This window comes from Aulostomus chinensis, chromosome 4 (genome assembly GCF_037954235.1).
Source record: "Aulostomus chinensis isolate RoL2024-O1b breed Wild chromosome 4, RoL_Achi_v1.0, whole genome shotgun sequence".
In the NCBI taxonomy this organism is placed as follows: domain Eukaryota; kingdom Metazoa; phylum Chordata; class Actinopteri; order Syngnathiformes; family Aulostomidae; genus Aulostomus; species Aulostomus chinensis.
The window spans coordinates 16,104,586-16,121,857 of record NC_141323.1 but is presented as its reverse complement, the minus strand read 5'-3'; the positions used below and the strand labels follow the sequence as shown (position 1 = coordinate 16,121,857).

Below are 17,272 nucleotides of genomic sequence, written 5' to 3'. Positions count from 1 at the left end.
CCCGACTTTGACGGCTTATAAAATGGGAACCGAGCGCGTAGTATATTATTCTTACTGAACTTTTAATCAGCACAGTTGGGAGAGTAATGTGTGAAAGTTTGGAAGCCCTGGCATTTACGGTTTAGGAGGAGATAGATTTTGTTCGGGGAGTAAAAAAAGTCCTGATTTTGACAGTTTTGTCCAATTTGTGGACATTCTGTTGGAGATAGGTGAGGGGTCAGAGTGTAAGAATTGTTCGTCTTGATGAGACGAGTCCAACGGTGTTGGTCCCATGTTTGTGGGAGTTTTGTGTGAGGAGTTATAGCGCGCGAAATTTAAAAAAATTATCTTTTTTTTGTGTGGCTCCCTAGGTGGCGCTATAGACTTTAGTGGCGTTTTTGTTTTTGATTAGTGAATGTTGAGACATACCGAACGATTGTGCCAAATTTCAGCGAATTTCATGCATGTTCAGGGGGTCAAATTAGATTATGCGCGTTATGCGCATTATGCGCATATAGCGCGCACTCATTGAGAGCAAGAACAGTATAATACCAGGTTTTGAATGGGTGTGTATGTGAAAACTGGCTCCGGGCCGTCTGGCCCAGTTGCCTCATGGGTGTTGGGGGGGCCTGGGACACTGTTTAGTGGGTGTTTTTAGTGTTTTTAGTGCTGCTAATGTGTTGCTCTGCCGAGCAAACATAAGAGGGTCTTCGCCAGAAGTGCCTTCTGGCTCAGGCCCTAATTAAAGCTGCAAGCAGCGTTGTTAGGGCCTGAGCCCCCGCGCGGCCTACGGCCGCGTCCTTGACACCGGCCCGAATCCAACGGTGTAATTGGCAAATCCCTAGGCCTTGTAGTTTAGGAGATACGAGCCTCAGTGCGCTGCCCAGTGTGACTGCAGAGCTGAGAGCAGAGCTGAGAGCCGGCCCTTTAAGAACCCCTCCCTTCTCTGCTCGCTCTCTGCTGTCTGTGTCAGAGTGGAGAGCAGAGGAGGATTTGGCAGTTTAACTGTGAAACACAATCATAACTCTGCATATATGGGTCAAAAGTGGAATGTAAAGACATCAGTTCGTAGAGTTTTTCTCAGGAATTCAATGGTGTGCTTTTTGAAGGTGTGAGTGTTTTAGTTTGGAAGCTACAAGTGTTTGTTTGAGAGTATGTACATGAGGGCAGAGAAGCTCCAATTGTGGTTTCCATGACTACAGTAAACAAATGTCTGCCATCTCTGTCAGAGCTGAGAGCAGAGCTGAGAGCAGAGCTGCCAGCTGGCCCATTAAGAACCCCTCCCCCGCTGCACTTCCTTTGATCTGTGCTAGAGTGGAGAGAGTGGAGGATTAAGAGAAATGTAGTGTGTAAAAGCTGAATAACTCGGCCTACGTTGGTCGAAAGTAACACAAAATACCATATTTTTGTAGGGATTTTTGTCAGGAATACAGTGATATGTTTTTAAAAGCTGTGCGATGTATGGTATAGACGTGAGAAGCATTTGTTCGAGAGTATGTATCATGAGAGGACACGGCCTCCCCATTGACTTCCATTGTAAGCGTGAAACGTGTCTCCCCGACTTTGACGGCTTATAAAATGGGAACCGAGCGCGTAGTATATTATTCTTACTGAACTTTTAATCAGCACAGTTGGGAGAGTAATGTGTGAAAGTTTGGAAGCCCTGGCATTTACGGTTTAGGAGGAGATAGATTTTGTTCGGGGAGTAAAAAAAGTCCTGATTTTGACAGTTTTGTCCAATTTGTGGACATTCTGTTGGAGATAGGTGAGGGGTCAGAGTGTAAGAATTGTTCGTCTTGATGAGACGAGTCCAACGGTGTTGGTCCCATGTCTGTGGGAGTTTTGTGTGAGGAGTTATAGCGCGCGAAATTAAAAAAAATTATCTTTTTTTTGTGTGGCTCCCTAGGTGGCGCTATAGACTTTTGTGGCGTTTTTGTTTTTGATTAGTGAATGTTGAGACATACCGAACGATTGTGCCGAAATTCAGCGAATTTCATGCATGTTCAGGGGGTCAAATTAGATTATGCGCGTTATGCGCATTATGCGCATATAGCGCGCACTCATTGAGAGCAAGAACAGTATAATACCAGGTTTTGAATGGGTGTGTATGTGAAAACTGGCTCCGGGCCGTCTGGCCCAGTTGCCTCATGGGTGTTGGGGGGGCCTGGGACACTGTTTAGTGTGTGTTTTTAGTGTTTTTAGTGCTGCTAATGTGTTGCTCTGCCGAGCAAACATAATAGGGTCTTCGCCAGAAGTACCTTCTGGCTCAGGCCCTAATTAAAGCTGCAAGCAGCGTTGTTAGGGCCTGAGCCCCCGCCTAACCGCGGCCGGATCGCCGGCCCCAATCCAACGGTGTAATCGGCAAATCCCTCGGCCTTGTAGTTTAGGAGATACGAGCCTCAGTTCACTGCACAGTGTGACTGCAGAGTTGAGAGCCGGCCCTTTAAGAGCCCCTCCCTTCTCTGCTCACTCTCTGCCATCTGTGTCAGAGTGGAGAGCAGAGGAGGATTTGACAGTTTTACTGTGAAACACAGTCATAACTCAGCATATGTGGGTCAAAAGTTGAAAGTAAAGACATCAGTGCATAGAGTTTTTTCTCAGGAATTCAATAATGTGTTTTTTGAAGGTGTGGGTGTTTTAATGTACAAGCTAGAAGTGTTTGTCTGATAGTATGTACCATGAGAGCAGAGATGCTCCCCTTTCTGTTTCCATGACAACAGATAACAAATCTCTACCATCTGTATTAGACTGAAGGGCAGAGGAGGATTCTGCCAGTTTTACTGTGAAAAACAGTCATTAACTCTCCATATGTTGGCCAATAGTAATATTTTAGACCATCTTTTCCAGTTGTGACTCCAAGTGCTGAGCTGACAGCATTGATCCGTCTGCCTGTCATCTTCTGTCCTACCTTTGTCTAAGTTTGATGTGCTTCTCCTAGTGAAGGTGTTGAATGACATCATCAATCCCAGGGTGATGGAGAAGTGCTCCTCCATCCATGTTGGTATCAAAGTGGTGAGAGTTGAAGTTGAGGAGGTAGAAGCTCCAGTTGGACCCAAAGTGTGACTGCAGATGGGACAGCTTCATATTGACCCTTGTGTTCATCATTGTCTGTGCTACCTGTTGGCTGTCACTTTACTGTGGTTCTTCCAGTTAAGTTGCTGAATATCATCAAGCATGAATGTGGCAAAATACAGCATTGAAAACAGGACATTTGACTGTGGATTAGAAAGTTCAACATTCATTGTCCATGTACACTGTTATTGTGACAATAAAAGACAGACATCAGCTGTGGTGAACATGGGAATTTATTAACTGATTAATTTGAACAAAAGGTCAATTAGAGACAGTCACTGCATGTGTAACAAAATGGAAATTATAAATCTGAAGTCAAATAAAAATGCATTTAGAACATACAGTGAACATAAAGTAATTTAGAACTTCAATGAAATTTCTCCCCGTTGGGGTTCAATGAAACTATTTACAAGTTTAGTGAAAGAAACCCAACATTCCCACATGAGCAAGCACTTGGCGACGGTGGTGAGGAAAAACTCCCTTTTACAGGAAGAAACCTCAGGCAGAACCAGGCTCAAAGTGGGCGGCCACCTGCCTGGACCGGTTGGGGTTGAGAGGGAGAGGGAGAGAGATGGGGCTGGGGTGGAGAGGGGAGATAGACTTGGGGGTGAGGGGCGGGGGCAGTGGGAGAAGAGGAGAGAGATACAGAGAGAGAGAGAGAGACAAAGAGGGAGGGGGCTGAGAGGAGAGACAACAGGCAAAAATATACATGCATGATACATTGATAAAACATTTATAAGAGACCAACAGCAATAATGTGACAGACAGTGACTCACAACAACTATAAATGACCAACAACAACTATAATTAACAAACAACAACTATAAATGACCAACAACAACTATAAATAACAAACAACAACTATAAATGACCAACAACAACTATAATTAACAACCAACAACAACGTGCTGTGACCCATGATTGTCACGCAGCACCAGTGGAACCATGATTCGTGGAGCTAAACTACCAACTCATAGTCACTACAAAACTGCAGTAAGTGCAGTGCGTGACAGTGGAATAAGTTAATAATAAATACATGAATAAATACCTTAAAAACCGTGCATGTCAAGACATGCACAGAATAAATAGCCAAAGTTAAAAAGGTTTAAAAAGTTAAAAAGATTAAAAAAGGGCACAGAGAGGTGGAGTGGGACTTTCTATTCTAACAAATGCCAACAGTCATGCCAGGCTTCCTATCAACAACAGGTCCGAGTCAACTTGTCCTACCAGCACACAGAGCCAACTGAGCTGACATGAGGCTAGTATTTGACCTGGGACAGCCATGTAGCTTTGACACTCAGTCATCCTGGTGGTCAGAATCGCCCTGGAAATCCTCAAAGTCATCCAAGCTAAACAAACTGGCGAGGTCATCTAACTCCCCCTGATCATCTGAAACAGAAAACCTACACAGGATCCCTTCGTGATCGCTGAAGTAGGCTGGCCAGACTGCACATTCCACGTCGTACTGTGACGTTTTAACGTAAACGTGGTCAATTAGCGTCCCCTTTTCTGTGGTCTCTTGTGTCACGTGTTGGGTGAACCCTTTTTCTTCCATAAATTTACAAATTGATGACCCTTTCAAAATATTCTCATTAAAGTCTCCCATGACTACAACAGTGTTACTTGTTGGAGTTAACCAGTCAAGCAACCTCCCCACATTGCCTTTGAACAGCAAATTTGGATACGCTGGTGGACGGTAAATGACGGCCAGGGAAATGCTCAATTTTTTGTGCAGGCACACCAAGCACTCCAGATTGAAATCGGGTACCTGCAGAATGTCGACGTCCGAATGGGCTAAACTATACAGGCCGACGCCACCGCGTTCTAACTGCTGGAATTTGGAGAATGTGGGGTCAGCGGCGCTGTAACACAGAGACCGAGGACGACTGTGGAAATCGTAGCCGGAAATTTGCACACAGTCCAATGAGGACTGTGCAGTGAGCCATGTTTCTGTGACAGCAATGCAGTTAAGCTGCAAATGCTGCGTGCAGGACACCAAGTCTAGCAGGTGGCGACTTAAACTTTGTACGTTCATCAAATACACCGCGAACTGTGTATTTGATGAAGGCTGCTCAATCAAAAATGGAGGCATGCTAGCCATGGCCTCCTTAATGGTGTCCTTGCAGTAAATGGCCTTTTCTTCAAAGTCCTTGATGATCAGTCCCGACAAGGCCCTAACACGACTGAGAGCTACATACGCCTGCCCAGGTGCAAATACCTTCTTTAAACTGACAACAGCCTGGTCTACAGTCAACCCCTGCACTTTGTGGACTGTACAAGCCCACGCTAGCCTGAGGGGAAACTGCACCCGCACACAACCGCGCTTCCTGGTCTTCTCCCTGTCTGGTTCAATAGCAGTAGAATGCCTGTATTCTACTGCTGCGTGTGGACGCTCTGTCCTCCTCTGTCTGCCAATGTTTTCGTCATCGAACTTGACGTAAATTCTCAGAGGAAATGTGGGGTCGGGGCCAAATTCAATGTAGCTGACAGTGCCACACGCGCCATTGACCAGACCGTCCTGGACGTCGACGTTACGACAGAGCATGACTCTGGCGTTTTTGGCCAAACACAATTTAGATTCCAAACACGTGCCCTGCCCCTTGCTAATGATTCCAGGTTCCAATTTGCCGGTTTTGCGGTTCGGCGTAAAGTCTTTAGCGTCAATTTCAACATAATCTGGGCACGTGCGGAACAACTGGTTCAAATTAAATTCTTCCACTTGCACATTTGTGGTGAAAATATGCAAGGCCGAGCTATCTTCCCCTGTCTCTCGCGATTTCAAAATTTGGACGTCGCCGTCTAACATGGGGGTTTTCTTGGAACGCACCCGAAGCCTGTTCAACATCTCAGCAAAGGAGCTGTCCTTCTGTCTGACGACAGTGGTCAGCTCCACCACGCTAAAGTGGCACCACAGGTCCACACCAACCTGACCAGCGTACAGCGGCTTCCCTTTAACGGGAGGCAACTGGTAGAAGTCACCGACGGCTATGACGCTAACATTACCGAATGGGGAAAAGTCACCGGTCTGTTTTAACTGCCTCAACCTGCCGTGAACGTATGCCAACAGATTGTGATCAACCATGCTAATCTCATCAATGATGACAATTTGGAGGTCTCTAAATGTGGCCCTTAGAGAGTTCAGTTTGTCTTCTCCCAAGGGTGTGTAAGGCAAGCTGGAGTGTGTGCCAATACTCAGCGAGTGATGAATTGTTGCTGCATTTAAAGTGTATGCAGCTATGCCCGTGGAGGCCATTAACAGAACCGAAATGCTATCTGGTTGATGACAAAGTGTTGCCAGCAGTCTCCCGGCCTCGTACTGAATGGCCCTAATTAAGTGACTTTTCCCCGTCCCTGCACCGCCTGTCAAAAACACATGCAGAGGCTCTGGGTTCTTACCCATGGCCTTCTGCAGACACCACTGTCTAACTTTGTTGAAGACAGCCATTTGCGTCTCGTTCAGAGACCTAACTAAGGCCAAGCCGTCACTTCTGGGCAAAATGCTCCTGTTCCTCTCCAAAAACACATCTGTTTTTGGTTTGGCAGCCGCCAAATCGGGAACATTTTGTAAGGCGTCGGCCAAATGCTCATCAGCATTTTCGCCTTGCCTTTGCTCTTTCATTTCCTCTAAACACTCGAGGCGTTCCGCTTCCAGCTCAGGACAGAGCTCCCCCCAAACATCCTCATCCACCTGACCTTGCTGAGCAATCTCCTCAGCGTGATCCAACTCAGGACAATCGACCTCAAACCTGGCCCTGTTCTCATCGACGACGCTTTGAACCGACTTCATCGAACCGTCCCTGAACCTAACCTCTCCATCCTTATAGAACTGACTGAACAGATGAAACCCCTCAGGTTTCAGATCTGCGTCAATTCTGTAATGGAGATACATCTGAAGCAGACTCTGATAGTGTGCTTCCTCCTGTTTTTCTAAGTCGAAGCGCATGTAGCGCACAACAGCGAACTGAGACCGCGTTCTCCTCAAGATGAAGCCAAGTCCATTCTTCAGTTGAATCATGTCCTTGGGCTTTTCATTATTGCTGAGAAGACGATACTCAGACGCAAACGTAGCCATACACATGTCGTCAAAAACCTGGTCATCTGGCCTGCTCCTATACCTATCTACGATATTCGGCATCCACATATCCTCTGACCTCATGTCACCACAAGCGGCTTTCTGCCTCAACACACTGAGGGGTAAACTCATCCTAACTACATTTGCCCCCGTTGGCACAAACACGACCTTCCTGGAACACTCCCTGAGATGCATGTTCGTTAGCCTGTACACCGACTCCTGGGCACAAACGTCCCTGTTGTGCAAATACACACTTCCTAATTTTTTCAAAGCCTCTCTAGCAGAGAGATTTGATTGTTTGGATGCTTCTTTTTGTGCGTTGGCCAATAAAAGCCCAATTTCTCTCTCGGCTTTGGTTATATACGAAATGATATAAATGATTACTGCATAGGCATCGGTGACAAAGCTAATGTCCATGTTAGCATTCCAGCACTTCAACAATTTCTTATTATACTGGTTCACCCAGACGTCCTTTACCCCTCTTTTATAGACTACCCTAGTCTTTGTGTGCAGGCGCTTATAAGCCAGCTCAAAAATGTCCTGATTAATGCCCAGAGTCTGGAACAAGTGGTCCACGCTAGCGTAGGCCACTTCTCCTGCGTCCGCTTTTTTAACAGCCTTCTTCACGGCTTTCAAAATGGCGTGTGCCGTCTCCTTATTAATGGGATTCGTGTCTTGGAAACAATTACAGACCGGCACGCTTGTTGACTGAGGATTCTCTCTGGCCTTCGGATCACAGGTACAGGTTTTAATTTCCGTTTTACAAACAAAAGTTCGTGCCGAAACAACTTTTGGGAAATGGAAGCGACACGTTCCGTGTTTCAGACAGGATTTGGTGTGTCGCCTGGAGTGGGCTTGAACCGATGCCACGATAGCCGATAACGTGTCATCGTCAGGGTTTAAGTCGCAGGTGACATATTGGTCAATAAATGCCACCACTTCCTCATCTGTGTTCTTATCAATTTGGGGAGCCCCCTCAATCCAAAACAGACAGTGGACATGAGGGGAGCCGCGCTGCTGAAATTCTACCCTATAAAAGTAATCTGTGATTTTGCCAATCGGTTGTGAAGGAGACTTGAGAACCTCATTCAAGAAGCAATGCCACCTGTAATCAAACATCCTCGCGGCTGTCACGGGGTTCCTCCGCAACAGCTCGCACCTGTCTGCCCACTCCAAATCCTCTACCGTCTGCGTTCTGCCCTCCTGCTTCAGGATACTGGTCAGAAGATTCTGCCAGCGCAGATCAGCAGACGAAAACGAACAGAACCACGTCGGAATCCCCAACTGACGGACGCATGCTAACAGGTCCTTCTGAACCGACTGCCAAAAGGCAGGCGTTCCTCGAATGGGCTTCAGAAATCTGAAGCCCTCGTCGACCTGCAACATCTGCTTCAAAGTGTCCTCGTTCATCAGCATCGCTGCGCTAACCTTCTGGGACTTGTGACCTGCCCTACCCTTACGCCCTGCCACGGAAACTTTAGAGGACACTTGCTCAGCCTCAGACATGTACTGACTGAAAAAAATGTACTCAACGTTGCCGGAATAGCGGCCATCCGCATGCATAATCCGGTTGTTGAAGTACCGCGTCAGAGTCAACGCTTGCGAGCGCCCGTCGTGAAATGTTTTCCTTCCCAGAGGAAACAAGACGGGGAAACACTTGGCCTCGTTCGTCTGGTCAGAAAGCAGCCTAACTGGACTATTCCCTTCCGCAGGCGCCACGTTGATTATGTCCTCGAAATACTGGTCTAATGCTTCCTGACCAATATCAACAGGCATAAGACAAGTGTCCTGAAACATGCAGTGCTGCTGTCTGTCATGCAACAGTTCATCTTGAATTATTTCTGTTGAATCATCTATCACGTCGTCTTGACCACCTGACGGAGCTGTCACCGCACCCTCTGAAACAACCTGCTTCTGCTCACAAGACTCTGCCCCATCTACGACAGCTCCGTCCTCACCGTCAGACTGAACCTCCTCAGTCTCGCCATCGTCCTGGCGACAAAAGTCATTGACCCAATCCTCATTGAAGTCAATGTCCTTGTAGAAAGGATTATTCCTTTTCAAAAAGTGCAGCGCCTGTCTTACTCGTGTACTGTCCACAAACTGATATCGATAATGGCCTTTGTAGGTCAACTTGCGTTTAAGTTTGACCTGCATCATGGACCCTTCCACGCTAGTCCTAGGCAACACATTGGTTGTCTGCACGACATTAGCCGGAACGCATGTTACCGGCCCATGTACTCCGTTCTGCCCCCCTTTGGGCAATGCCAACAATTTCATGAACGGAATATGCAGCGCAATCAAGTGTTGCTCCAAGCTATTTAAGCATCCCAGTTCCGGCGGAATGGGATCCGGTGTCAGGTTGTTGACCCAACACTCAGCTGGAATCTGCCCTTTGGAAATTTTACTGTGACACGTATAGCAGATCCAAAGTTCCCCTCTACAAGCTGCCAAAGCACAAGGCACAACACAATCACTACCACACCTATGCAAATACGTGTCACTTATGCATCGGTTAGCAACCGCAACTCTAGCAGAATTTCCAGCGTACATTTCGTAACTACAACCCAGCACCTGAGTTCTGAACAACAACCGATGACAGACACAACAGATGAACTCAGGGCCGTCTCTAACCTTATCCAAAAACCGTTCCATGACAAAGGTGAAATCTTGACACTTAACAGCTGTTCTCTTCCTACTCAATTGAGCAACAGCGACAACTTTCTGCTTCAGGTCAAAATCGTCACGATACTGTAGCCCAATTTTTCGACTTGTGGCTTTAACTTTTTGTTTATGCAAAATGTTATCTCTATACTTGATGATACTTGCAGCTTTAACTGTCTGTCTGTGTTTGACATTTTGTCTATATTTAATGATACTCCTTGCTCGAACTTGCTGTCTATGGTGGATATTATGTTTATATTTTGCTACACTACTTGATTTAACGCGATGTCGGTGCTCTCTGTCTAGTCTATATTTCAACATACTGGCAGCTTTACTTTTTTCCTTAACAGCTTCTCTATGCTGGGTGTTTTGCATGTAAATTTTCTTACTCCTTGCTTTACTCTTTTCTTTGACATTTTGTTTATGTGCCAATATTCCATGATATTTAATCCGCGCCTGTAATTTTTTCCTTTGTCTATAGAGAATATTTTCAGAATACATATGTCTGTAACACGACCTATGTCGCTTCCGAATCAACATGTTTAGTTTTTCCTGTGTACTTTTCTTGTGCATAACATATTTAGATCTCTGAGAAGTAGTACTAGCTTTTACCTGACTATAATTTTGCACAACCGTATCCGTGTCAAGACCTTTGTCAGAAACTACAAATGGAAACTTAGATCCTATGGGTTCCGTTTCAACAACATCCTGTGTTGTAGTCCTCAAGGTGTAAGTTGTCACATCCACAACTTTACAATAGCCATAACATGTCTGTTGTCCAGGCTTTGACACACAGACCACATTCTCAAAATGCCTGTCCAGGATGTTTTCTACATAAATGCACTGTGAGTGCAAAAGGTCACCGGCACTGCTATACTTAATCCAACGTTTATCCAGAAAAGTACAAACACTAACTCCTAAGAAATCAGCCGTGACCTGTATCTCCACCTCTGTGGCCCAAGTGTTAACATATTTCATCCTGGACTGCTGGAGGTACTGTGACACAGACGAATACTGTCTTCTCAAAAGAGAGACATATTTCTGAGCATTTCTCTCCAGCTCTTTACAAACAGCTGATCTAATCTTCCGATGGTGCTTCTGTGAGCCACTCACTGCCTGAGAGATGGCCCTGAAGAAGCAGTTCCCATCAGCAACGATCCTCTCATTCTTACATGGAGGACCGATCAATCCAACTTCTGTGGAGAGTGGAGGATTGAACTTGTCAAAATCAACAGTCAACTTTTGACATAAAGATTTACAAATATCTACACCAAGAGGACGAAAAACCAGCGCACCATTTGTGGCAGTGCTAATAATTTCTATGTCTGTACTGAGTGTATTCTCATCAAATGTCTTTAATTTCTTTGACACATAGGTGTCAGGAGAAATTTTGCGCTTCATGCCATGGCTACAGTGTGGTTCTTCCTGTAACGCAGTGCTGACATCATGGGATGAAGTCTGGTCACCAATGTTACACATTGGCAGACTTCCACCTACAGGAAGAACATGGTCAGATATGTGTACAGAATCATCATGTACTGTTTGCAGTAAATCAACAGAGCCTACTTTCACTGGGCACTCAATGGAACGACTGTCTTCAGACACACCAGATGGAACTGGATTCACATCTGAACACACAACAACACCACAGAGTTCAAAAAGTTTCTGGTTTGAACTGAGACTCTCAGCCAAACAGCAGATGTAGTGATGGAGGTCATCAAGACAACCGAAATGTAGAACCACACTTGTACCATGGCAATGTGACAAGCCACTATAATTACGTGAGTGACTGTCAACCACACCAAACTGTCCATCCTGATGGATGATGGAAGTGGTGTTTCCACACAGTGTCATAAGACATGTGTTGTACTCACTGAAGATCCTGGCCAGTCCATCACGCAGACTTATAAAGACACCAAAGTCAACCAGGTCCCCTTCAGTCACACCAACTTCCCCCAACAGTACATCCCCAAAATGGAAGCTGCATATCTGTCCATCAACTTCCAAGTGCGGTGGCAGATCAGGAACAGACAGCAGATTTGAGGGATGTGTAAAGGATCCACTGTCACGCAAGCAGGTATATAACTGATCTCCTTGAATTAAGACATGATCCACATCACCCCTTTTCCAGGAGAACACACTGCTTAAGGTGTGTTTGGCTAAGCTGACCAAAGCAATAGCCATACACTGCAGTCCTCCATACTTAAACTGCTCATGTCCCTGGTGAAATGAGCCCTTGACAACCTTAAGTACCTTAATCCCTCGACTATTAGGAGCCACCATTGCCACATCATTGCCATTGGAATCTTCATTAGCTGCTTTAACGTCATGCAAAGAGAACTTAGAAAAGTCGGACTTAGCTTTGGTGGTTGTCAGTGTTGGCTCCTGCACAGTCGATTCCGTCAGCAAGGCCGGGCAAGCTGCGGCAACCTCCCTCCTCGGACCCTCTGGCACCACGGCAGCAGTCAGTGGCACCGCAGACTCCTCCTCGCACGCCTTGGCTGCCACCTCCACCTAATAGAAGATGAAAAGAGAATGTAAAATGTAAATGAAGTAGGAGAGGAAATGTTGGTGATTAGAATGAGCCACAAGAAGTAAACTGTATGCAATTAAAGCAAGGCTAACCTGCTGCGCTGCTGGACGGGGCTTGGAGGCGGACACGTTCAGACGGGCAGGTGGTGTTGCCAGCACCTAAATAAAGAAAAGGAGATTAAGTACAAAAGAAGTGGAATTGTAAGTTTAAGTCAAAATGCAGGTGTAAGTTATCTTGCAGTTATTGGAAGAAAAGATAAAAACACCAACCTGTCGCTTTCCTCCTTTGGGCTTTGAGGCAACACGTTGACGCTGGCGCTTCCCGTGCCGAGGGGAAGGCTGAACGAAAGAAAATTTTTGTTTACAACATTTGATATGCATGTTGGCTTTAAACAGTACATGTAATGGGTGGTATAGTTACCTGGCCAGCTGGTGGAGCAGCAGTGCAGCCAGAGCCAGAAGAAGGTGAAACCTTCTCCATGGCATCCAGCATGTCACTGCTGAACCACACCGGGTTGGAGGGGATGGCAGACCGTCGGGCCGGAGGTGTACCAGTCTTTCAAACAGAAAGCAAAGAGGGGAAGGAGGACATATATTAGATGTTGATCATGACCAAAAGCTTTAAGAAATGTGCATTTGGATAATATAGTAGTGAAATACATTACCGCGCATGCCCGTCCAACGACGGTCCACTCCTGGGGGTCACGACGACGAGGCACAGGAACGTGTCCCGTCACGATCACCCTGGGAGACACCCTGACACGTGGCGATGTGCGGGGTGACACGGTGGGCTGTGGTGGAGGGGGGGCGAGCTGACGGACCGCGGCGTTCCACAGCAGGTCCACCACAACCGGCATGCCATCGGAGTCGCTGAGGTGAACCTGAAAGACATGAAAACAAAGTAGACTTTAATGGCGTAGGGTCACGTAGCACAGGAGAAGAGGGAAGGTACAGCATTTTACATATGTAACTGACGACATTGTGCTGTACTTACACCGTCGTGGCACCACAGCTCCAACCGATGGACTGGGAGGTGCTCCGCCATAGACACGTATGGGATACCTGAGAGATGTGGAAAGAATAAATGTATTATCATGGTGTAATGTACATGAGATCGTATAACTTTTAAGTATGATATTGATTGGACAAGGAGCGTGGAAGAGTGTAATATACCCATGCGCGCTGTGACACGGCGGTATTCCTGACGTAGCAGGTCCTGCAAGGCCGGATCGATGGTTAAGCGTGGAGGGAAATCCATCACTAACACCTTAAAGGGGCGAAATAAAACAAATGTGTTGTATGACAGTAAAAAAATGACATAACAAAGAAGTGTGACTGTGTAGGAGGAAAGACAGTAGTGTATGACAAACAAACTCACCGTCGGCCAGAGGCTGCTGACTGTAGTCAGGAGAGCACTGAAGTCCAACGCCGCCTCACCAACAGTCCTGCTGGCTGTGAGGTTGTTGCTGGGGGCACCCACACACACCAAGTCCGGGGTCCAGGGGAGGGCGGCATGCATGACCTCGGTCCTGAGGTCAGAGGCGGCTCCACCTGGAACAGAGAGGAAGCCGAAAGAGAGAGAACCCTGCGGCATACTTACGAACCCGTCGACGATGGCGCGCAGGTGGGAGTCTCCGAGGACGAACACCATCTGTGACAGAAGCACATGTTTAGAACAGACAGCAAGCATGACATGAATGCAATGATGAAGAATGAGAAAGATTGGTACCTTCTGGCCGGGGGACTGAGCAGGAGTGACTAACTTCACGGAGTGGTTGGTGTAGAGTGAAGTTTGCCATCTCCGCACGCGATGGCGGTGTCCGGTACCGCGCCCTGTTAGGATGGAGATGTACAAGAATGTGAGGCCATGGCTGACATGGTTTTTTGTGGCAAGTGTTTAAGTGGGAGCGGCAAGGTATGTAAAGAATAGGTAATACATACGAGCAACAAACTCGGGGATAGGTGGCCCAGGGATCCAAGGCTGCCTCTCCGCCATCCTCCGCTTGGTCGCCTGGGCACGCCGGTGGGCCTTCGCACGGGGCATCTATGAAAGAGAATGTATATTGATTGATCGTTCACAATGAAAGCATGAGACTATATTATGCTATTTGTACTCACAAACGGGAGAGATGTTCACTTCTAAAGTGAGGTAATTAAAAATTGCAACTTACCTTGGCAGTAGGAGATGGGCAATGTGTAAATGTAGTGTGTGAGAGTGTGTGTGTGTGTGTGTGTGTATGTATGTGAACGAATGTAGAGTTGTAAAAGTAAGCAAAAGTTATGCGTGTGAGTAAATGAAGTAAGTTTGTGTATGTGTTGAGTTTGCAGATGAGTAGTCTGGAAGAACAGTAGTTTATATACGAGATGCAGCAGAGTAGCAGACCAGCAAGTGACAAGCAGGTAATCTGCAAAGTAGACATGAAGGTGTTAGAAAGTATTGTTTTATATACACACACATATAAACATACGAGATATAGTTATACACACACCTGTAAAGATAGCATAAATGTATATAAAGTTGTTATTCATGTGAAATAAATAAAGTAATTAATGTGAGTAATAATTATTTGTAGTGATTAACAGTGTGAAACGATGTAACTATGTACAATATGCTACTCTATTATACAATATAGACAGAAAATCATTAAACTCAAACGCAACAATAGTATAGTATGATATATATGTAGCGCTTTTTACATACACACACAAATATGAAGTCGTCAAATGGATACACATACAGAAGAAGCTGTTAGTCATGTGAAATGATTAAGTAAATACGTGGCAACAGGGTAGGGAGCGGTTCATGGTGGTGATGCGAAATGGCGTTGGTTTTGTGCAGCGCCGTGAAATGGCGGAGCCAGCGGCCGAGTGGAGGCGAGGCGAAATGGCGGAGCTAGCGGCTGAGTCGCGGCGAGGCGAAATGGCGGAGCTAGCGGCTGAGTCGCGGCGAGGCGAAATGGCGGAGCTAGCGGCCGAGTCGCGGCAAGGCGAAATGGCGGAGCTAGCGGCAGAGTCGAAATGGCGGAGCTAGCGGCCGAGTCGAAATGGCGGAGCTAGCGGCCGAGTCGAAATGGCGGAGCTAGCGGCCGAGTCGCGGCGAAATGGCGGACTGGAAGAGGTAAGGGATTTGTGGTGGTGAGTTTAAACAGCAGACATCCGAAGGTAGCGACTTCGTGGCAGTAAGGTAAGTCGGCAGAGGTGTGAAGCTAGTGGTGTAGAAGAGGCGAAATAGACCTGAGGAGCTAGCAAGTTCGTGAAGGATAGGCGGAATGGCGGAGGTGCGGATGTAGCGGCTGTAAATGGTGTTAAGTGTTAACGGAGTACATGGTAGTAGGAGAAATAGGTGTCGCGTAACAGAATGAAGCAAAAATGAGTAAATGAGTATTCCAAACATGGCTGTAAGTAACAAGTAGTCATGCAAGAGAGACAGCAGCACTCACCTCCAGTCGGACGAGCAGGAGAAAATGGCGACCGCAGCCGACAGCTTTTATGAGCTCCTATGAGGAGACGTCACGGAGTGCATTGAAGCACAGCAACTGATTGGCAGAGAGGTGGCATGATGACACGTCATGAAGTGCATTGCAGCACAGCAACTGATTGGCAGAGAGCTGTCAGATCTGACCATAGAGGAGAGAGCTGAGAATGTCAGCCTTTTTTTTCGTGAGATATTTGAATCCCAACTTGACGGAGCAGTAGAGAGTTAGTTAACATTTGGGGAAAGAAGAAAGGCAAGAAGTGGTGTGCATGCAGTATGGAAAGGAAGCGTTTTGCAATGGAAATGTGAAATAAAACATAGGATATGAATACATAAAATATGCATATTGATGAGAGAATAAGTTTGGAATAGGATTGGACATAATTGAGCTGAGACATACAGAAAAAAGGTATGACTATAAATAGCAAGTAGTGAGTAAAGTGTGGGTAATGTTTAGAGCATGTACTGTTTATAGTAATTGTAAATGTAGTGTACATGTAAAATGTAGCTGGCAATGTTAAATGAATGTGGGGAAGGGGTATCTAAGATGTGTGTATAGGCAAACAAATGTGTAATGTTTGAGTTCCACACAATGTAGGAGGGATGTGTGTAGAGGGAAAATGAAGTATGACGACATGGGCAGAAAATGAGACGTGCAAAGGTGAAACGTCCTTGATTGTTGTTGTCAGAGAGATATACTGTATGATCAAGATTTTTGGATGAGAATGACACTGGGCATTTTGCACCCTTTACCCCCCCCCCCCCCCCCACACACACACACACACACACACACAATCAATAGCAAGTGCTGATCAGTCAAAGGGATTGTAACATGAAGTCTTATGAGCTCCACTGAATTTTTAGGGCCTGAGCCTGAATGTACTTCAGGCAAAGACCCTATAATGTTTTTGTTTTTTTTTTGGTTTTTATTTTTTTGTAGGAGATGAATATGGAAAACTGTGGTTTCAGAGTGACAGTTGTTTGAAGTGCGTCCCATTCGGTGCTGTGTGTCATCAGTGGCTGAGTGGAGAGGGGAAGACGATGTGGAGTTAGTTTGAGAAATGGTCTTAGGTGAACATGTCTTGATATAAATCGATGTGTAACAGCCTAATGTAGTTGGAGAATGGGTGTGTAGTAGATGGATGTACTTTGTGTTCAAGAGCATGTAGTTTATGAAGAGGTAGCCTCTCCCTATCACAGGTGACAGCTGTTGCTGTAGATGCACCTGTCCCACTACTCTCTGTTATCTGTGTGAGAGTGGAGAGGTGCATGGAGGATTTTGGGAGTTTTACTGTGAAACACAGTCATAACTCAGCATATGTGGGTCAAAAGTGGAATGTAAAGACATCAGTGCGTAGAGTTTTTTGTCAGGAATTCAATGGTGTGCTTTTTGAAGGTGTGAGTGTTTTAATTTAGAAGCGACAAGTGTTTGTTTGAGAGTATGTACATGAGGGCAGAGAAGCTCCAATTGTGGTTTC

The 17,272-nt window shown here is 46.1% G+C and overlaps 1 protein-coding gene across 9 annotated transcripts in view; it reads right to left on the bottom strand.

The window, feature by feature from the left end:
- chchd3a (coiled-coil-helix-coiled-coil-helix domain containing 3a) overlaps nt 1-17,272 on the bottom strand; it is a 148,765-nt gene that overhangs the window by 65,681 nt on the left and 65,812 nt on the right. Inside the window, exon 8 of one of the 9 annotated variants that reach the window (XM_086202075.1) lies at nt 14,367-14,724. The exons of 6 other annotated variants lie outside the window; for them this stretch is intronic. In XM_086202075.1, the coding sequence (XP_086058201.1) occupies nt 14,673-14,724 (52 nt within the window). In that variant the 3' untranslated portion in view covers nt 14,367-14,672. 2 more of the 9 variants (XM_086202077.1, XM_086202079.1) reach the window with 2 other exon arrangements.